At 49.8% G+C, this 22220-nt stretch overlaps 3 gene segments (V, D, J or C); all 3 read right to left on the reverse strand.

Moving 5' to 3' along the window:
- Positions 1-360: 360 nt before the first annotated feature.
- Positions 361-1052, reverse strand: LOC120598052 (immunoglobulin lambda variable 1-40-like). The segment is given in 2 exon segments: positions 361-854; positions 967-1052. Coding segments are annotated over 2 exon segments (513 nt in total).
- A 10410-nt stretch (positions 1053-11462) lies between these two features.
- On the reverse strand, positions 11463-13124 carry LOC120598054 (probable non-functional immunoglobulin lambda variable 5-48). The segment is given in 3 exon segments: positions 11463-11585; positions 12630-12955; positions 13079-13124. Coding segments are annotated over 3 exon segments (495 nt in total).
- A 3606-nt stretch (positions 13125-16730) lies between these two features.
- On the reverse strand, positions 16731-17443 carry LOC120598053 (probable non-functional immunoglobulin lambda variable 5-48). The segment is given in 2 exon segments: positions 16731-17269; positions 17388-17443. Coding segments are annotated over 2 exon segments (570 nt in total).
- Positions 17444-22220: the final 4777 nt, after the last annotated feature.

Genomic DNA, 22220 nt, shown 5'->3' on the forward strand with positions numbered 1-22220 from the left:
CCAGGCCTTGAGGAAGTAACTAAGGTAAAAGAGCTCATGCGGGTGGTGCCCAATCAGAAGGGCCGGTGTCTTTATGAGAAGAGGAGGAGAAACCGCGGGTGAGCGCACACAGAGAGAAGGTCGTGTGAGGACTCGGGGAGAATGCAGCCGTCTGCCGGCCAAGGAGTGAGGCCTCGGGAGAGACCCACGTGCCCACACCTCTGCCTTGGACTCCCAGAATCCAGAACTGTGGGAAAACCCGTTTCTGTTAGTTAAGGTTCCCGTCTGTGTTTTGTGTTATGACAGCCTCGGCTCCAAAGCACCTCTCATGGACTCTGTCCCTCGGTCCACCCGCCCCACATCCAGGAACTTCAGGTCAATTAAGAAAATCACACAATGTGGACAGATTTAGCAGACAGGATTTCTGGCGTGGGTTTCAGACCTCAGATTTTCCAAACAGAAAAGAGAACGTGCTTTCTTGTAAGAAGAGTAGGGCTGCCCAGGGAAGCCCCGTTGCAGGGGGTCAGCAGGTTTTTGTCTCACTTCCCCACGGGCCTGGAGCACTGTGTGAGCTCTGAGACTGCTGTCATATGTCTGGCAGTAATAATCGGCCTCGTCCTCAGCCTGGAGCCCACGGATGGTCAGCGAGGCCGAGTTGCCAGACTTGGAGCCAGAGAATCGGTCGGGGACCCCAGAGTCTCGATTGCTATCATCATAGATGAGGCGTTTGGGGGCTTTTCCCGGGAGCTGCTGGAACCACCGCACATAGTTACCACCAATGTTGGAGCTGCTTCCAGTGCAGGAGATGGTGACACTCTGTCCCGGGGCCCCAGACACTGAGGACGGCTGGGTCAGCACAGACTGGGCCCAGGAGCCTGGAAGAGGAAGAGACACAGAGATGGTGATGCTGGGGCTAGAGTAAAGATAAGGGACCAGAGCTCCGTGTGGCCTCCCAGGGTCCCCTCCACTGTCCCCGTATCCATTCACCTGTGCAGTGAGCGAGGAGGGTGAGGAGGAGAGGGGACCAGGCCATGGTGGAGATGATCACCGCGTCCTGTCCTCTGTGTCCCCACAGCTGAGGCAGAGCTTCCCCCAAGTCTCTCCCTCTCCTCTTCAAGCTCTGACAGAGGGAGGGTCCACTCATGCAAATGAGACCCAAAGCTTTCTGATCCCTCACTGGGACCCGGTCAGGCTCTTCTGCCTTAGGGTATCAGATGATGAGCAGGTGTGAGGCTGTGTAGGGCCCAAGGGATTGGGGAGGTCACAGCTGTGAGCCCTGAGCAGAGGGCACAGGCAGTACCAAGCGGCTGGCCCCAGTTCTGATCAACTCCAGAAATTCAGGAAAAGGACAGCACATTCCCTGGTGTCCAGCCACAGACACATTATTGTGTGAGTTGGTGAGCAGAGCCCATCAGAGACTCCTGTCTATTTACTTTACTCTCTTCTTCCCTTCCATAGAGTCAGTCCATGTGCCAACTTATGTGGCCTCCACATCAACTCAAGGCATCACAGTGCTTCACTCAGACTCCTCAGGGTGACTGTCCCCAACTCCCTTGGCTCTTCAGTGGTCAGGACTGAGGTGGTGTCTCATACGAAGTCCTCTTAGATCAGATCAAGTCCAGAGCGGTGACTGTCCCCATGGAGGCATGTTCCCTTCCGTGCAGGATGCAGGGAAGATGTCTCAAGACAGGCATTCCTCACACGCGTCAAGAGTGAGTTTGGGTGTGGATGAAGAAATAGTGCATGACGATGGCCAAAGTCAAGAAAAGGAACGGCATGGAGGAGTAATGGGAACGTCCTTGAGAGGAGAAGGTGGTCGGGAAGGAGCAGAGGGGTTTGCTGCAGAGCATCGTGGGCCTGAGAGAGGACAGGGGGCGGTGACAGTGTTTGGAGAGAATCGCACCCTTTCTCCCGCCCTGTGTGATGATGTGTGAGCATCTAGAGTGCAGAATGTCATTGGTTGTGAGGATTTTTCTATTTGGATGTAGTGGGGGATGCCATGGTTCACAGTGGCTGCAGGCAAGCGGAGGCCAAATCTGACTGACGGAGTGTTCAGACTGTGGGTGTCTCACTGTGCACGGGGACCTGGCTGCAAGATGAAGACTGAAAGGCAGATAAGCGCCTCTTGGAGAGGAGACCAGTACTCGATTCCTGGTCCGTGGGGACAGAAACACACACACCGACTTAAGTGGTGTGTAGATGACGGACAGCCAAAGAGGAGGCAGTGCCCAGAAGCTTCAGTCCCTGAGTTGTGACAGCCCCCTCGGCCTGCACCTTCACTCCACAGCTTCCATGCCCGCGTGACTGCAGGGGTCTTACCCTGGCCCTCCCCTGTGGCGTCTGAAACACAGAGACCTGGACCTTGCCTGAGGGTCGTCGTACACACTTGCAGATGGAACAAAGGAATGTGCATCGAGTCATTGATGGGGACAGTATTTCCAGGCAGGGTGAGAAGCATGTCCATGAGGACTCCATCTCTTCCTAAGACACTGTTCCGGGCCCCAGATCCCTTCTTAGGAGACCAGCCGAGGTCTAACAATAGCCTGCAGGAGATGCCTTTCCCCACAGTGACCTTAACAAGGAAGAGCGTGTGGGGATACATAAGAAATGGCATTTTCTCTCTCCCTCACCCTCTCTCTACCTTTCTCTCGTACATGCCCTGCTTAAGGGAATGGTCCGTCATTTAATCGTCATAATTAGTCCCTTTCAAACATCTCACCCTTTCCTCCACGGTGCTCTAGTCCCACTCACCTTGATAAACTCCATCTCACATAAATCCAGCACAGTTAGCTCTCCACCTGAATCAACTCACTTGAACGAGGCTGGAAACCAATATACACATGCTGAGCACTCTCATCTAAATGCATGAAGAGATTCCCCCAGAGTGTCCTTAGCACGGGCCCATCATCCTTATTGTTTTCCCTCGTCCATTCATCTGTCTGCAAAGAGACAGTTCTAAAGTGTTTGCCCTTTAGCCATTGGGAAAAAAAATGAAATCCTAACATTTGCCATGACAGGGATGGACCTACAGGTGATTATGCTGAAAGAAACAAATAAGAGAGAGAAAGACAAATACCATATGATTTCATCGATATGCAGAATCTAAGGAACAAAAAAGAACAAACTAATTGAAAACAGACTCACAAATCTCGAGGACAATCTGGTGACAGATGGAGGGGAGGGGTGGGGACTGGGAGAAGGCGGTGAAGGGTTAAAGAGGCACAAATCGGCAGCTGAGAGATGGGCACGGGGAGCATGGCGTGGGGAGCGCGGTGGGCAGCAGTGTGGTGGCTGTGTGCAGAGCCAGAGGGAGGACAGAGCGATCAGGGGGATCGTCCCATAAAGTGTATGAATGTCTAACCAGTGAACCGTACACCTGAAACCTATAATAAAAACACCCTCTCCACACTAACTTAAGAAAACTACCCTATTTCAATAAAATTGAAAAAAATATTCATCATTATTCAAAATGAGAAAATTATATCTTCACATAAGATCACATAGAAATTTTTGACAATTGTGTCTGATTTTTTAAAGAAAAGATGTACACACCATGTTTTCAATTTGAAAAATATGACTCTGGAGTTTTTCAATTGTTTTTATATGGATAATTCACAAAATTTAGAATTTTTACTCCAGCCGTTTGACATAGTTAATATGGATAAAATGCTTTTCATTATTTAACTCATTGTATAGTCCTATTATAACTTGTTGAAACATTTAAAAAAATCAATGAACTTTATAGCGACTTTACCGAACTCTTAATCAGTACAACCTTTCGAAATTATATTCCCTTGAGGTTTCTAAGTGATGTTTGTTATCAATTAATAAAATAGACGTCTTGCTCCTGCACATTAAGTCTGATAGCTGCCATTTAAGTCGCAGACATTTTGTGTTGATAGGAAATACCACAAAACTATTATGTAGCATTTGTCACAGCCGTCATGTTTGCCTGGGATGTTTTCACCGTTAAGAACGATGCTAGACAGGCAACTGCAGCCTCGTAACGATGTCAACGCTCTTTTGAGGAGTTAATCAACACGGCATTGTTATGTATGCAGATATGGGTCAGTGCAATAAAAAACTAAGCAGAAACGCAAGCACCTCAGTGTGAACGGGACCCACACTCAAGGAGGAAGAGTGGGGCAGAGAAACCACCCAGAATTCACTCCAAATTTCAGAAGGTGCTGACGGGATGTTGAAGAATAAGACCTGTGTCTTCACGGGCACATAGATGGGACTCGTGGCAGAGACATGGAGGCTGTGAACCAGGAGCCAAGTGGACTTTCCGGAATGAAAAGTAACAAATGTATTAAATTCAAAAGGAAATTTAATACAAGTTTGGAAAACTGAGAGTCGGAAAACTTACAATAGAGCAATAGAAATTAACCCTAAATCAGTCAACCATGAGAAAGAGAGGAACAAGATGAAGACAAGCAAGTGCGTCTCAGTGACTCCTTAGGAAAACGCCATCATGTAGCCTCACACGCGTGTGACTGACGTCTCCGGGGAAAGCGCACAGAGATTGGGGTGGGAAAATACATGAAAACAGAAAGGCAGGAAGGATAAAGTAAGAACATTCTATTTTGATGTTTATTTGAAAACGAGACCACTTAAAGAAATAAAAATCATCGCATGGTTGCTTACAGTGCATGTAAGTGATGTGTGACAGGTGGGTGTTTGTGCGATAACATTTCACACGACATTTATGCACGCTGGTGCCACAGCTCTTACACACTGATGGGTTTAAGAGGACAGGATGGAACTGGGCCAGGGTGACCGATTCCAAGATTTGGGTTGAGTTAAGAGCACTGGACTCTCAATCCTGGCAGAAGAAATGACAGAGAAATAAATCCTTCAGCTACTGTTGTTCACAGACGATGATTATGAAGTGTCAGCTACCGGGGAGATGCAGAGGGAGGTTGGAGTCCCACGTCCCCACAGCCCTTGAGCACCGTGAGAACATTGAAGATTTTTGTCCCACGTTGAACAGGAATCGTCAGCCTTGTCTTTGAACTGGAGCCCAGAGATGGTCTTGGAGGCTGTTGCCAGACTTAGACCCAGACGACCGAGCTGGGATCCCAAAGGGTTGAGAACGTCCAAGCATCACAGTCTTAGGAGCAGGACCAGGAGCTTTTGGCACCGGCCTGCCCCATAGTATCCGACATTGTTGCTATTTCCAGTGCAGGTGACGGTGACCTTCTGACCCAGAGACCCCGACACTTCGGCTTTCTGTGTCAGCACAGACTGTGCCCAGGTCCCTGGAATGAAGGAAAGAAAGACACAGGGATGGTGAGTCTGGGGTTCTGACAACACGGCCAGGGCTCCAGGGGGAAGGGCAGAGCCCAGTGTCCTCCTGAGGCCACATTCTCAGACCGAGGATCCAGGCACCTGTGTAGTGAGTGAGGAGGGCGAGGAAGAGAGGGGTCCAGGCCATGGCAGGGATGCTCCTGGGGCTCCGCCTTCTGCGTCTCTCAGCTCACACAGAGCATCTCTGATCTCTTCTGTTCCTCTCTACACCTCAGGGGTGGGAGATCTTTCATGAAAATCTGCCCCTCCCACTGACTGTCCCAGCCTCTTCTGGTGTTCTGAGTCGGCCCTCTCTGAGTGCTGGTCTGGTGAGGGGTGGAGGATGGGACACTGGGTCTGGGACTCCCCAGGGGCCCTAGGGAGCACCTGGTAGAGTGAACCCAACTGCAAACTGATGGCTGGGTTCCAGCTGACAGCATCCCCAGCTGCACCTCTCCTGAGCAGTCTTGCAGCGCCCCCTGCTGTCCCAGGCAGGGATTCCTCCACATGGGGATTCCCCAGAGAGGAATCAGCCTTCCTCACACATTGCCCACAGTGCCCTCCCCACGAAAGGCACAAAGAAGGCCTCATCCCTATGCTGCAGCCTCAATTCCACATCTCAGTCCTAGGACTCCTCTGGAGTGGACATGAGCGAGTGAGACAAGAGAAAGGAAGGGTCCTTCCCTCCATGGAGGATGGGCGAGCTCCAGAAAATTCCAGTGAGGAAACGACCCTGTACTCTTGGGATTTCAGAGACTCAGCGGCAGAAAATCAATGTTACAAGGTATTAGGATGTCCTCATCCACAGACTGGAGATTGTAATTCACAATGAGAAAGCTTGGTGGCCGGAGTCTTTAGGCCTTGCTGTCTGTGTCCATGGCCTCACTGACCCTCCTTCCAAGCTCTCTTTAAAATTGTTTCCTGTACAAAGGATTTTCTGGGAGTGTAGGTTAGGATCTCCTCAAAACCATGCCTTTCTCTCTCACCATGGTTGGAAGTTGGCCAAGGATACCTCGGGAGGGGTGGGAGATCTGCCCTACCTTCTCAGTCAGCAGCTTCTTGACTGACTTTGACCCCACAATTAACTGGGACACACTGGAACCTTCCACAGCTCCTGCTGACAGGGATTTCTCAGTATCTAACACTCATGATTTATGAGGCCAGCTGGAAAGATTAAGTATACACTGTCAGACAACCCACAGTTTTCTCAGCCCCCCAGCGCCCTCTGGTGGCCACAGAACCACAACCCAGTATTTACATCACACAGCAGGCACTAAAAGCTGCTTAGAGGGCTCCTGATACCTTTTCCTACATCTAGAGAGAGAAGTCTGGGTGGTTGGACAGTTGGATCCCCAGGTTCTCTTCCTGTGGAGTCACCACAGCCTGGACGGATCCCCAGGTGGTCAGCTTCATCCCTTCCTTAGTCCTGCCACCTCCTGCAGGGACCTCAGTGATCCCACTGTCATTAGGTCATAGTTTTCACTCTCCATTGTGATTAATATATATCTCTCTGTTAAATATTCATCAAATAACACTATTTTGGGGGAGGTCTAATATTTTCTGATTAATCCCTGATTAATATCTCTCAACTATAATTGACTGCAAGGAGAATCGTTCATGTGACTATATCTCCTGTCATATGTAAGAGACCAAATTATCCCCAGAATTGTCATCCTAGAGAGATTCTGTGTTGCAAACAAGGATTTGAGGCACTCGTAGCGATGACGAGGCTCAGAATGTCCCATTGGGCTAGTGCAGACATCCTCTAAGTGACGGCTCCATGGTCGTGCCTCAGAGTCTCAGCAGTGGGGCGTAAGTGGCTGGATCTATCACCAGATGCCAGCTGTTGTCACCAGCAGTGAGGGCCCACTGAGACCACAGGCAGCACCAGCAGTGGGTTTTCCTCACTTCCCCAGTGATCTCAGGCACACTATGAGCAGCGGCCCTGTTGCCCCATAGCCGCTTTAATCTCAAGAAGAACACAACTTAGCAAATAACCCGGCTTCATGGAGGCATCGCCGCACCCAGAGAAGCAGCTGGGACTCCAGAGCCCTGGTTCTCTCTTATGACTAAAGAATCTCGGAAGATGCTGGGGAGGGCCCGAGATTCTCGTGGTCCCAGAGGATAATTATTGTTACCAAAAAATTGAGAGATTAGGGCCCCCTGTGTCCTCCCAAGTCCATTTTGCCTGTTCCCGTATCCAGTCACCTGTGCAGTGAGCGAGGAGGGTGAGGAGGAGAGGGGACCAGGCCATGGTGGAGATGATCACCGCGTCAAGCCCTCTGTGTCCCCACAGCTGAAGCAGAGCTTCCCCCAATCTCTCCCTCCCCTCTTCAAGCTCTGACAGAGGGAGGGTCCACTCATGCAAATGAGACCCTTAGCTTTCTGATCCCTCACTGGGCCCCCCTGATTCAGGCACCTCTGTCTGAGGTTGTGAGGAGTGGGCAGGGGTGGGGCTGTATGGAGCCTGTGGGGTGAGATTGTCACAGCTCTGAGCCCTGAAAAGGAGCTCCAGGCAGTGCCACGTGGTGTCTCCCAGCTGTGGTCACCCCAGACTCTGCAGAAACAGTCACTGTGTGCCCCCTGGTGCCCAGTCCCAGATGCATCACTCTGTGACATGGTGACTAGAGCCCATCAGGAACAGCTCCTGCTCCCTAAGGCTCTGTCCACCTCCCCCTGACTAAGGGCCAGGCCTTGTGTCCCCTTATGTGGCCTCCCATCCCCTGAGGGCAGTCTCTATGCTCTACTCAGAGTCCTCAGGGTGAGTCTGACCACAGGTTCCTTGACTGTTCGGTGGTCAGGACAGAGGTGGTGTCTCCTGTACAAACTCCTCATGGATCAGGACAATACAGAGCAGTGACCGTCCCCGTGGAGGCGAGTCCCCTTCTGTGCGGGACGCGGTTCTTCCCTTCGGTGTGATTCCTCCTTGTTAGATCGAGCCGTGTGTCTCCAGCACACGAACTGCTGGTTCCGTGTCCCCCCCGGGGACTCGCGGCACTTTGTTTCACACCTGCTCCTTGACCCAGCTTCACCTGACAACCGGTCTCCTTGTTAGTGTGTGAACTGAATAAAACATGGCACACGAGTCTGTGTCGTATGTGTATGAGAGTCAGATCTCTGCATTTCTGAATCAGGCTCTCACTGATCCCAGCTTCCAGGACACAGAAGAGAAGAGTGACCATGACAGCACCACCTGGGACCGGGACCCCTGACTTGGGGATTCTCAGCAATGACCCCGAGGTGACCTGGGGGAGGACTTGCTTGATGATAGGACCGGAAGGGACCAGAATCAGAATGTGTGGCCAGGGATTCAAGAGCTGGGCCTCTGGGACTGTCCCCCCAAAGGAGGGGCAGGTGGAGGAGAGGTGCCCAGGTGAGGGTGGACAATGGTGTCACTGCAGCTGATAAACCTACTGCACCCATGTTGCTCCCGTGCAGAAGGCGGCCAAACATGGAAGTTACGCTGCATTTGACCTTTTCTGAGACTGAATTTTAGATCATGGCCTCACTGATAGAAGCGCGTGGGCTTTTTTGGAGGTTGATCTTTTTCAGAACAATGCAACGGTCAGGAAGGCAGATCTGGAACTTTGTGACACAGGCACCAACTGGCCTGCATGCCCTGCTCAGCTCCCAGTGTCCACAGTACCACACCCAGCATGAACTGAGGAAGAGGGTGGAGGGCAGAGCGATGCACATGGAAGGGCCAGTTAGGGAAACCGTCTCTCCTGTCCTCTCCTCTGTGGATCCAGATTTCTCAGCCATGTGGTCAACATGTGATGGATCCCACTACAGCTGCACAGACAGGCCCTGTGTTTCTCAGACCATTGAGTCAGTCCCTGTTCATGACCGTGCCAGGGGAGACGCTGTGAGTGACCCAGTCCGGTGTTCGTGAAGGCCAGGGCTCCAGATCGATGGGTCAGGAGGCTGAGTCTCTCTCACCTTGAAGGGTTGTTTGGGGATGAGATGCCCATGACTGCACGGGCATTTAGTTCCCAGGAAGGAAATCAGTCCAGTGACATGGGTATCATAAAGAAGGAACATCTCAAATAAAGCTCAGAGAAGAAGGGGGAAAACCCAGCAAGATCCTTTACTTGTCATCTGGAAAAGAAACGTTCCTGGGTCACCACTGATCAAGAAGGGAGACTGTGGTCAAGGTTTCCATCACAGACATGACCTTGGGCCCTAAACCTCACATCCTGACTCCTGAACCTTCTTCAAGGAGGGGCAGCTACATGCCTCCCACTCTGTTCCCAAGGACCAGCTCTAAGCCTTTTCCCACCCCCATTCTCTCCCTCTTCCCTCCAAAACCACGCAGAATCGGACCTTTCTTCTCTACCTCACCTGCACCATCCCTTACCCAGGTCTCGAGCTTCATCTTTGTACCAAATCCACAGAACACTCAAGGTCCCTGACTATATTCCCACGTCCCCCTCATTCATCCTCTGCAGCAGCGGGACTTCGGAGACTTAATCAGATTCTGTATCTTTCTTGTCACATCATTTAGGTTCCCAGCCCCAACCTGAGCCCAACACATAGTAAGTGTTCAATAAATGGTGTAGACGGGTGGGCCCCTGAATAGTCAGCTCTCCTGAGAGAGACACAGCTGGACTCTGTCCCTGGTTCTGTCCTGACTCGTCATGGATTCTTCCCAGGGCAGCTGCCTCTGACATTGGGGACTGTCTACAGGGTGTGAGACAATGAGATTGTGTGCTGCTGCCACGAACAGGATTTGGTGGCCTAAACTGAGAGGACAGGGCTATATATTCTAAACTATGTTCACTGAAATGAGCATGAGGTCATGGATTTGGATAAATAAACAAACAAACAGGGATGTGTAAACTTGACACTTCGGCAAGGATACTGATTGTCCAAGTCTCCGAGAGAGACTGGAGCATTTTCCATGTGGGTCTGTCCGTGAAGCTTCTCCTCTCAGACCAGGCCAACCCGACCACACTCAGCACCCTGGAAGGGCCATCTGATTTTGCACATGGATCTCTGTGATGCCACCACCCACAACAGGAGAATGAGTAAGTCCCTCCATGGGGTTGGGGACTGAGACATTAATTGTCTCTACACAATGAATGGCCTCCAGGCTGCTAAATGTAGGATGTGATCACAATTCTTATGTTGCCAGGTATGTCTGAATGACCTGACAGTTTGTTTTGCATCTGCCATGACTGTGGGTCATCGAAAATATAGGACCATCTTAAATCATGTTTGAGTTGAAAATTTACCGGGTACCCTGCTGGTTCATACTGACAATAATTCTCCATGAATTACCTTACAGGCCGCCTTGTTTTGCTGTTGTTGCTGTTGTCATTGTCATCGTTGTGAGGCCTCCTGTGAGATCCCCACCCCCATTCCACACATACTGACGTGGGATGTCTCTCTGGCCACTAGAATTTAACGATGTCAGAGAAAACATGTCCTCTCTTCCTGATTACCACTCTGGGCTTTCATTTGTCTTTCATTGCTAATCTGAAGATTCATGCTGTCATCTTTTAAATCCATGATAGGTTTTTGATTCTTTTTCCTTATTTAGTCTAATTCTAAACTTGTTTTATTCTTAGGATTGAGAACTAAGTCATTAGTATAAACATTTTTTTCCCATCCTAGCTTAGTAGCCTCCAAAGTCTATGACCCATCTCACACTGGCGGCCCACAGTGATTAACTTTATTGGTAAATACACCAATATTGTCACTGAAGGAAGAACTGAGCTTTCTGGAAACTTTCCTTTAATATTGGGGTTCTCTGACATAATAAGAATTGAGTCCTACAGTCTGGCCTCCAGTGACTGAGATGCATTCAAACATCTTCCTACCTGAAAAAGGATGTGAACACAATCAGGGTCTGTGGCATTAAACTGGGGAAGACGAGCAGGTGATGGGTGTGAGAGCCACGTCCTTAATGGGAAGGGGTCCTTTCAACTCCAGGATGGAAACTCTGGAGAAAATAAAGAAACCCCACTTTGCGAAGGATCCAGAGCTCAGTGAATGATCAGCAATCCCTGGGTGAAGCTCATGGGACACATAGAGGAAGAGCAGAAGGGACCTAGGTCCCTTGGGTCACACAGGCTGGACTTCCGTTCTCCATGTCATGTCCACCCAGCATTGTTGGAGATATAGAGCATGTGCGGGTCCCAGTCAGCGACACGAGAGTGATGGGTCTGACTGAGGAGTGGAGGGCAGAGTTATCATACGACCCCATGAACAGGAGATCCTCGTGCATCGGGGTCGAGCTCAGCTCTGTAACCGTGATCCTCAGCCTCGTCCTCAGGCTGGAGCCCAGTGTAGTCGGTGAGTTTCTGGTAACAAACCTGGGTCAGGAGAATCAGGCTCAGACCACTGGAAGGTCCCTCGCTGCTGTCCTAGGTGAAGGTTCTGCCTGGGAGCCTGTGGGACCATTGCCACAGTGACTCCCAATATGTCTGCTGACCCCTGTGCAAGAGAAGGTGACCTCGTATCTGAGATTATGAGGAGCCTCACAGTGGGAATGACAAACATGGGAAGTTCCTGTCCTGTTGTCCCAGAGGTCACCCCACATCCTGGATTGTTGGAAAGCTCCAGTGGGATCTGAGGATACAGGAGGACACAGTCGGTGCCTGTGGCTCAGGAGAACCACTCGCAGGAGTCTTCACGGTCCCCAGTTTTGTCACTGTAGGAGCATGTCATCCATGGACCAACTTCACCCCCTTCCCTGGAGCAGACTAAGCAGCTATTTCCCTGTGGCTGTGTGGCACCCCACCCACTCACGGCCCATAAAGAGGGTTCCTCAGACCCCAGTTTTCCCCTTTGCTGACTCCCCACCTTGAAGCCCACTCTCCATGCTCAGGTGTCGGGCCAGCTTTCTGTACGTCAGTCCTCCGGGGCCTGGGTCCTCACCATCATCTCACATCTCAGTGCCTCGTCCCTCGAACACACTGTCCCTCGGTCAGCCCTGAACTCAGGAGCCCAGGCGGGATGGGGACATCTCCGCTGTGACCCCTGGGAGAGCAGAGTCCATGCTGTGGAAAAGGATCCACCTGCTGGGATGTTCCTGGGCTCTGATGAAGGTGAAACTTGGGACAGGTGCATCTTCCTTATTTCCAGGGGACAAAGGGCAGCTCCACAGTCCCTGGTTTTGTCACATGAAAAACCAGTCAACATTTCTGAGTAATCACAGATTTTTTGTTTGTTTGTTTTATTTCTCCTGAAAAATAAAAATGTAGAATAAAAAATGGATAAGAGAACATTATGACCAGGAAGGGTTCAAAGTAGAGGCTACAGAGGCCCGAGTTTTTAAAAGAAGATGTTTAATTGTTCAGAAGAAAGGCCTGAGCAGCTTGAGGTTTTTGTCCCACTTCCCCATCTGCGTGTGTCACTGTGCGAGCATCACTGTGCCAGACTAAACAGTAATAGTCGGCCTCGTCCTCAGGCTGCAGCCCGGAGATGAGCAGAAGCCCTGCATTGGCCGAGGTGTCTTTGGATCCAGAGAAGCGGCTGGGGACCCCGGAGCCCTGGTGTTTACTGGAGTCTGAGTAGTAGTACAGGAGATACCGGGGAGGGCTCCCTGGCTTCTGCTGAAACCAGTTTATGCCATAGCTTCCAACACTTAAGCCACTGCTCAGGGTGCAGGTGAGTCTGGCTGATGCTCCCGGAGATGCAGAGAGGGAGGGCGGCTGAGTCAGCACAGGCTGGGAGAGGGAACCTGCAAACACAGACACTCATGGGTGATGGGAAAAGGACCTGCTTAAAATTTCCCAGGGCTCTGGACCAGTAGAGATAAAAGAAAGCCATGTGACTTTCCCAGGTCCCCGAGGCCTGTCCTTACCTGTGCACTGAGAGAGGAGCACGAGGAGGACGGGGGTCCAGGCCATGGTGCACGCAGCCCCTGAGCCCACAGTGGGGCTGGGCTGCCCCAGGCCTCCTTTTCTTCTCCACCCTCCGCCAGAGGAGGGGCTGTCCATGCAAATGTGTGTCCATCCAGTGACCGCCCAGCCCCTCCCTGAGCCCTGGTGCTAGAGCTCAGCTCACAGCGAGACTGAGGAGGATGGAGATTGGCCTCACCCCATGGGAGAGCCCTGGGAGGAAGCACCTTCGGACACCACACAAAGGTCCCTGCTCAGGGGACTCTGCCAGCCCAGAAAGGACACAGCTGCTGAGTCTCATGAGGGAGCACAGAGAACTACACCCAGGCCCGGCTCCTTCCAGTGAATGAATTGTCCTCAGTGAGCAGTTGTGCAGGGATCACAAGTCAGTCCCCCAGTGCCCCCTGCTGGTGGCTGGATACACACCTCCCAGTGGCCCAGAGCCCTGAGAGCCCAACTGGTTTATGCAGCTCACCAGTCACTGTCTCTATTCATGCATCCTTGGTCTGGTCCCTAGATGCTGCGATCCTGGTACACTGTGTTGATATTGTAGTTTATTACACCCAGAGTAAGGTCCATGGGAGTAAGGTACATATATAACTATTCAAGGTGTCAGAGCACTTTGAGTACAGTCTAGAAGAAGCTAAATGACCCAGGTGTGTATCAGGTCCGGTGTCGGAGCCGAGGGGACAGTTGATGGTTTGAAAGGCTTGAAGGGACTCTCCAGGGAAATGTCATAGAAAGGAATTTTCCAGGAAAATACTCAGTGGCATTTTGAAAAGAGGACCGTTTAGCAAACATTTCAGAGTCATGTCATGTGTGAGCTAATTCATAGGGACTCCATTTGAATCAGTGTTTGCTATAATAATCATAATAATCATCATAATCATCATAATAACAATAATAATAATAATAATGGCTTGGTTAGGGTTCACCTTTACCTGTGGAATGTGTAACACCTTTCTTTATTTTAGGAACTGACTTTATAGTCTAACATGTAGTTTTCAGGATCCCTACTTCACAGGTTTCTTGTCTGGATTTTGTCTTAGGTGTCACACAATTGGCTTACATTTTTAAAAATTTTTATGTTATTATTTTTTCCAGGTTTTAAAACCTTTTATTCGCATATTTAAAAATTCGTGCATTCCAATAATTAAAATCATTTGAACAGAGAAAGTGGCACTCTGATTAAACTTCATGTACAGCCTGCAGGACACCGTGGACTAGAGTGTGATGTTCCTACAGGAGGAGAGGGAGGATGGAGTCTCCAGTGCTCCGGGGTTAGGAGCACTGTGTCAGGATCACCCACATGAGGTCTTAATGAACAGCCTGTTCTTGGGACACGAGTAAGATCCCCTCAGGATCCATTTCTTGCCAGAGGAGTCATTTTGCGTGGCTCTGAGACAGAACTCCAGGTACCACGTCTCTGGGGCTCCTGCCTGGATGTTTTGTTGCCAGGCCCTACTGAGAGAGCGTCTTCGTGACACTGGTTTTTTGTTTGTTTGTTTGTTTGTTTTGCTGTAGACGATGCTATTCCTGAGACCTGACCACACACCGTGGTTGAATGTGTCAGCGCAGCCTGGATGCAGGAGTCTAAAGGATCTAAAAGATCCATGGAGGTGAGATTTGGGGTTCTGCTCACTTTGTCCACAGTCTAACAGACCTGAAGACATAGAGCACAGAGTGTAGGATTGCCTGAGAAGATGCTAAGTGAGGGTGAATTGCAAAAGGAGAAAGCCAGAAGTGTGGGAGCCCCAGCATCTGCAGACGACCTGAGAAGGAAGCTCCACTGTCCCTGTGTGAGGTGCGGTGGGAAGACTGTAAGGAAACGAGCTACACGCCCATTTCTCACGCCCGCACTTGATCCCATGAGCAACACTCGGTGCTCCAGTGAGCACTGCTGCAGGGGAGACTGACTGTGGGTCCGGGGTGCTGACTCTCATCTCCCGGGCCTGGAGCAGTGAGAAGGACGGGGACCTCGCATGGTGCTGGTCAGTGGTGTTTGGCTCCATCCTCAAGTTGTAACGAGGAGCATCTACTGTAGGTGACAACAAAGGGAAGCAAAGTTCCCAGAGGTCGCGGCTGTATCAACGTGTACCGAGTTTCGGTGATGTGAACAGACCCTGATGCTGATGTGTCAGAATCTCACCGTTCTAGCCACCGTAGTTGCTTCTCCCAGGGCAGTAGCTGTTCGCTTTCTGTCCTGGGTCCCAGACCCCTAAGGAAGGAGGATCAGCAGGGAGAGGCAGGGACCTGTGAGCACAGGGCAGGGTCCACACAGAAGGAGGAGGTCCGAGCTGGAGAAAGATGCTGCATGAGCATGAACATCAGAAGCCTTCACCTGTGTGGCTAAGATCACAGAAGAAACGGGCATCCATCACGTGGTGTAGACAACCCACATCCCTGTTTCCTGGGCCCCAGAGCTGAGACCCAGCCACCTCACATCTCTTTTTCTGCTCCAACCCACAATTGGCCTTTCACTGGCCCCTTCCTGGGTCCTGTCCTGGGGAACTATCTATGGTACGTGTTGGAGGAGGGGGAGTCTGTGTCCTGGATCCACAGAGGCCCTGAGAAGGCTGAGTCTCAGGAAGTGGAGGTCAGGGAATCCGAGATTCCCCAGAAGGCCTGGCTTCTCACGATATCCATGCCCACAAGATCAGGCAAGTGACACCCTGTGTGTGGCAGAGACATCCCCACAAGCTTACTGAGATGGATTAAGGCAGCTATTGGAGGACTCCCATTATCTGAGAAGGGTCTTCACACTGTCTTCCCAGGAATTATGGACGCAGGTTCCATTTCTCACCCTTGGAAATACAGTCAGAATCATAGTCCCTGAAATCACATGGTACCCTCTTCCATACAGAGACTTTATGGTCTTGATTCTCCATAAACAGGTCACAGGGTTCTTCATTTGGTTGAGGTGATAATCACAACCATGTTACCACAGGTGCTCATTACAGGTGACAGCAGAGCTTTAGTGCCTAGTTTCAACGAGCCCTGGCTGGCTGCACCCACACTGCCTGTCACCCCTCAGGACAGTGTCTCCCCACCTGGTCTGTGCCTCTTCTGGGTCAGGTCTCATGAAACTAGTGAAGGATTGTTTCATTTCAGTTTTTTGTACTATTTCCATTTCATCCTGAACTTTCCTACTTCATCCTTCATTGAGAGGACATTTTATCTGACGACCTTGCAGGCAGTTTTTCATTCAGTTTTGGAAAAATTGTTACCTTAACAATATTGTGTATTTTAAGGCACAAACTAGTAAGATCTATTTCAGTTTTATTTAATTGCCTCACAATAGTATGTAATTTTGAGTGTTCAAGATTTTCATATTTTCTCAGATTTATTCTTAAATAATTCATGAGAGATTGTTTTACATGGTATTGTTTTATTTTTAAAATTTTTATAATTTGCTCATAGTATATAAAATACACTTCATTTCTGCTTGACGGAATTTCGTTTGAAGTTCTCACACCAAAGCAAATTTTAGTCACTCCAGGACCCTGAGCTGGAAATGGCCACAATCAACCTGATTTGACGTCCTCGACTCTGTCCACCAGGAGATATTTATCTCTGAGCAAGGAATCTTTGACTGTGAAAACATGAACACCATGAGAATATATGAGCAAGTCAATTTAAAAGTTGAAGGGAAGGACGTGACATTGTCAGAACTATTGGACCAAGGAAAGCAGGTGCTGCATGAGATCTGACAACACAAGTCACTACTGAGCTAGACTTGGTCACAGACCCCAGCAGGGGTGACTGCAACAGGCCTGGAGAGCACAGAGGTTTTTGTCTCACTTCCTTCTGGGACTGTAGCACTGTGTTAGTGTTAGAGTTGCCGTCCCATATGCTACAGTAATAGTCGGCCTCATCCTCAGTCTGGAGCCCAGAGATGAGCAGAAGCCCTGCGTTGGCCGAGGTGTCTTTGGATCCAGAGAAGCGGCTGGGGACCCCGGAGCCCTGGTGTTTACTGGAGTCTGAGTAGTAGTACAGGAGATACCGGGGAGGGCTCCCTGGCTTCTGCTGATACCAGTATATGGTATAGCTGCCAACACTGAAGCCACTGCTCAGGGTGCAGGCGAGTCTGGCTGATGCTCCCAGAGATGCAGAGAGGGAGGGCGGCTGAGTCAGCATAGGCTGGGAGAGGGAACCTGCAAACACAGACAAACATGATCACTCGCACAAGAGACCAGAGAATATTTCTCAGGATTTTGAGCAAAGAGGCAGTGATGGTGGGGGATGCCCACTGTCCCCGAGGCCTGTACCCACCTGTGCACTGAGAGAGGAGCACGAGGAGGACGGGGGTCCAGGCCATGGTGCACGCAGCCCCTGAGCCCACAGTGGGGCTGGGCTGCCCCAGGCCTCCTTTTCTTCTCCACCCTCCACCAGAGGCGGGCTGTGCATGCAAATGTGTGTCCATCCAGATACTGCCCAGCCCCTCCCTGTGCCCAGGTGCTGAAGCTCAGCTCATAGTCAGACTGAGGAGGACGAAGGTTGGCTTTATCCCCTGGGAGAGCCCTGGAAGGAAGCACCTGCTGACACCACACAAAGAACCTTGCTCGGGGGACATTGCTAGGCCAGCGAGGACACAGCTGCTTAGTCCCATCAGGGAGCACAAGGCCCACCCCCAAGGCCCAGGCTCCTTTGAGTGAGTGGTCCTCACTGAGCAGCTGTGTAGGAACCACAGGGTAGTCCCACAGCGCCCTCTTGTGGTCGTAGGGCACATACATCTCCATGGATCAAATTTCTGAAAGTCCGGCTGGTTTGTGCAGCTCACAAGGTCCTTCTCTCTAGTCACACACCCAGGGCCTAATTCCCAGTAAATGTGATTCGGATACACTGTACATTGATTTTTAGTTATTTGTACTTTATAGTTTCTGCAACAGCATTAGTATCTTTCAATTGTTCTTTATAAAAAATATATCTTGCCATATTATATTTCTCACTCTTTTTAATTAATTTGAAAATACTATAAACAACTCTTGGACTTAACTTAATATAAATGTAGGAAAAATGTATCATTTCCCAATATTTGTGACTGGTACTTCAAAGATTAAATTTATAATATTGATAAACCAAATAATCATTGTTTTTAGATTTTCTTTTGATATTAATCGATCCTCTGTATCAACACATCTATTTCTATATTCATTCAGGTTTTCTCTTTTCCTCCTTTCCTGTAATTTTTATTTCATCTTGCAATGTCCTCAGACATTCCTTGGCAGGTGGATGTCAGGAGTCCCTGTGGTGACACTGTGTGGGGTGGGGGGAGAAGGGGCTAAGGTTCAGCACCAGGCATTTCCTTGTCCCCAGTGGAACAGCCTCTGCTGAGGCATCAGATGACACAGGCTGGGCCTACCATTTCACTGACCTGGGGACTGAAAGAGAGACGAGGTCTCCAGTCCTAGGAAACAGTCCTAGGAAAATATTTGTGTCCAGAGGCTGCCGTGCGTGTCCCAGGCAGGTGCCACAGGACTTTCCTGTGCTGTGGTCCTTGCATGGCGATGGTGGCCTCCCGCTGCCCATTCCACTGTTTCTGAGGAGAATCCTGTTCCTGAAGAAGGTTCTGCTGTGACGAGGTGAACACAGGCTGATGAGTGATTTCAACAATATCTCAGTTTAAAGTCTGTCAAAGTCAGTGATTCCTGAGACAGCACAGAGCCTCAGCCACTCATCGCTGAGAAACACAATACAGTGCAGAGATGATGCTCAGTGTCACTGATCGCTAGGGAACTGCAAGTCAAAACTGAAGCGAGATATCGCTTTGCTCAGACTAGAAGGGCTGTGAGAAAAATGAGAATTAAGAAGTTTTTTGTGAAGATGAGGAGAAATTGGAACCATAACTTATTGTTGGCAGAAGTTTAACAGTGCAGCTATATTAGAAACTTCTGGTGGGTCCTCAAGAAATTTAATGTATAGTTACCAAATGACTCAGCAATCACAATCTCAGGTGTCTATTCAAGAAATAAGAACAAATATACACAAAAACAAAGTCAAAAGCCTGTACATATAAGTTTCTAGCACATACACAAATGTTCCTAGCAGATATATGGATAACAGACACAAGATGAAAAATAATCTAATGTCCAACAGTGGATAAATGGGTAGTGAACTGGACGGTGTCCAAATAATGGAATATCGTATGTCACAAAAAAAAAATGGATGACTCACCCATGGCACAACAGTAGATCTCAGAAATATTTGCAAAAGAAAAAAAAATAAAAGTCACAAAAATCCACCTATTCTCTGGTTCCATCTATATGAATGACCAGAATAGGCAAATGTATTGAGACAGAAAGTGGATCAGTTGTTATCAAGGGTAGAGTAGAAATCTGATGAGGATTGATGCAGATGCGAGGGGTCTTCCTCTGAGGAGTAACGTCACCTCGATTTCCCTAACACTGAATCAGAACAAAACTCAAAGGATGTCCATGGCCTTGACAGTGTTGGTCACTGCTGCGGCATTCAATCCCCAGAGATGCTGACACTTAGTACCTAGTAAAAAGCATTTTATAAACAAAAGTGTCCTGTAAAACATAACGAAAACACATAAAATATGTGTTTTATAAGAAATAATTCATTAATATGATGACTCACTATAAATGAAAAAATCTTTCCACCCTCCACGACATATGGGTGAAGCACTGTGAAGACACTAGGACAGAGTTACAGTTAATGCGTTGTGATCGCACACCCTGACCCAGTCACACACGTGGAGTCACCCAAGAGACACCCCCACACCTGACCAAGCATGCAGCAAACCTCTTCCTATATATTCTAGAACAACATCCTCTCTGCCTCTGCTCTCTTCTCTCAGCCCCGCTCTGTGGGGCCCAGGCCCCGCCTCCGTCATCCTGCCCTGGATCAGGACAGCGTAAGTTCTAAATAATGAAATTTTTCTATTCTAGATTGTGCTTGGAATGACATGTCTAAAAACTCACTGCCGACCCTGCCTTCAGTCACATTTACGTACAGAAATGCACTGCTAAAAGTATACTGCTTTTTGTCTTAATTACTCTATGAAGAGCCAGGTTTTCCAGCATACAGTGACAAGCAGAGATACTGATCAGTAACTTAATAGATATAGATACAAAACTCCTCTTAAATGAGAGATTTTTATGTATTAAAAACACAATTTTCTACATAACAGCAGTTGGACCCCGTGCGGTCATTCTGAAAATTCTATGATGACCAGTGGTAGTGGTTATGTGGTGATGGACATCTGTCCTTCCGTTGTAACTGTCACCTGTGAGCCAAGAGGTTAAAATGTGGTAGAAGTTGAGAGCCCTCAGCTTCCTAGCTGGAGTCCAACAAGATGGGAATGTGAGTTGCTGCTCCACAGACAGATTCATATGAACTCCTAAATGCCGTCACGACAAATGGGTGATTATTTTTTTCTTGAAATATCATTTCTCTTTCATTTCTCACTCTCCAATTTGTCAAACAAAATTTCCCTCTTCTTTCTCTCTTTCTCGTTCGAGTGCAGATGTGCACCCATGAGAATGCGCGCTGTGGGCGTCCACGCTGTGTCCTGTGGGTGGGAGCAGAGCTGTAACACCATGACGTCTGACCCCAGGAGCATCCACGGTGGCAACAGCAGGCTGGCAGCTGTGTGGGGGGGCTTTGCTGAGAAGCAGCACTTCCTCCTGGGATTAAGAACGTCCTGGTCACCGACCTGAAGGGGCAGAGACGGCGTCCAGTACAAGTCCATGCGTTTGCACAGGTGCACTCTGAGCCTGCTGTGCGGCCTTGACGTGTCCATGATTTCCATTTGGTTTTCGGTATTTACAGAGAGAACCCAAAAAGTGTGGCTTAATGTGACCCTCCCAGCGTTCTCTTCTGTGATCTCAGGTGGTCTCAGAGCAAGAGGACACAGAGCACGTTCTGGACGTCCTCACCGGCCGAGGGAGACACGCAGATGAGACGGGGGGCAGCCCTGCTGCTGTCAGGCTGAGCTCCCACAGGACTCCAGGCTCCTGGAGGGAATGGGGATGTGGCTTTGGTAGAAAAAGGAGCTGATTCTCCAGATTAGGAAAAATATGTTTGTACGGCACCTGGAAGTGACTGAGCTCCCTCTGGGTGGTGTAGGGCTGTGTGCTTGGGGTGGGGGTGTCTTGTGTAATTCTGTGTGGCGTGATCATGAGTGTTTGCTTATGAGGTGCGTGTGTGAGACTGTGTGTCCCCCCAGGAGTTATTTTCCACTTACACGACACAGATGTCAGTGTGAACCCGCTGAAATCACTTCCATCACAGCTGCACACTCTCTACCCATAACTCAGAGAACCCGCAGCCCAGCTCCACCTGCAGGTTTGTTTATTATTCGAGTTCATCAGATGGAAACACCGAGGCGCTCAGGTTCATGGCCCAGCTCTCAGGTTCCCAAGGAGAAAAGCCAATTCTGATGCTCTGAGCCACAGATCTGAATGTGTCACTCATCCACGGGGTCACTATTCACTGTGCAAGGGTCAAGCGCGTGGGAAGCCACGACATCGTCCCTGTGCTTTACGTGGAGCAGGAATTCTTGGACCTCCAGGGAGCCCAGGGCGATGGAGCAGGAGACCGGCCATGTGCGAGACCCGGCCAGCTTTGGCGGGAGCTCTGCTGGAAGTCCGCGTGGCCCTGTGTGCACAGCACGTGCAGGCGAGAGGACTTGTGCCGTGGAGGAAGGAGGTGTGTGACGTGCTGGGTGTTCCCTCCACAGCGCACAGATGAAGAGGCCGGCTGGCCCCTCCATGGCCTTCAAAAGTATCGTGTCCAAAACATCCATGGAGTTTTAAGACCTCTCAGGAATTACCTGAGAGACAAGAGGAGAGAGAGGCTTCCATCCTTGATGCAACTGGCCCGTCCACCCCACCTGGTGACACTTCAGAGACTGGACTGTTTCCTCGGGCGTCTCCCCTTCCCCAGTCTTCTCCATCTCTTCTTCTGTGTTTGCGGGGGGGAGAGGAGAGGATTATTATAAACTGACTTGTTTCTCCCCAGTCCGATAGCAAAATCGATGCTGCAGGAGGCTGTAGCACAGATGTTTTGTTGTTTCGCATCCTCCTGGCGCAGGACTGGGCTGTGCGTTCTCCAGCCCGACAAGTGTGTCGTGATGTAGTA

The sequence above is a fragment of the Pteropus medius genome, unplaced genomic scaffold, assembly GCF_902729225.1.
Source record: "Pteropus medius unplaced genomic scaffold, Ma_sr-lr_union100, whole genome shotgun sequence".
In the NCBI taxonomy this organism is placed as follows: domain Eukaryota; kingdom Metazoa; phylum Chordata; class Mammalia; order Chiroptera; family Pteropodidae; genus Pteropus; species Pteropus medius.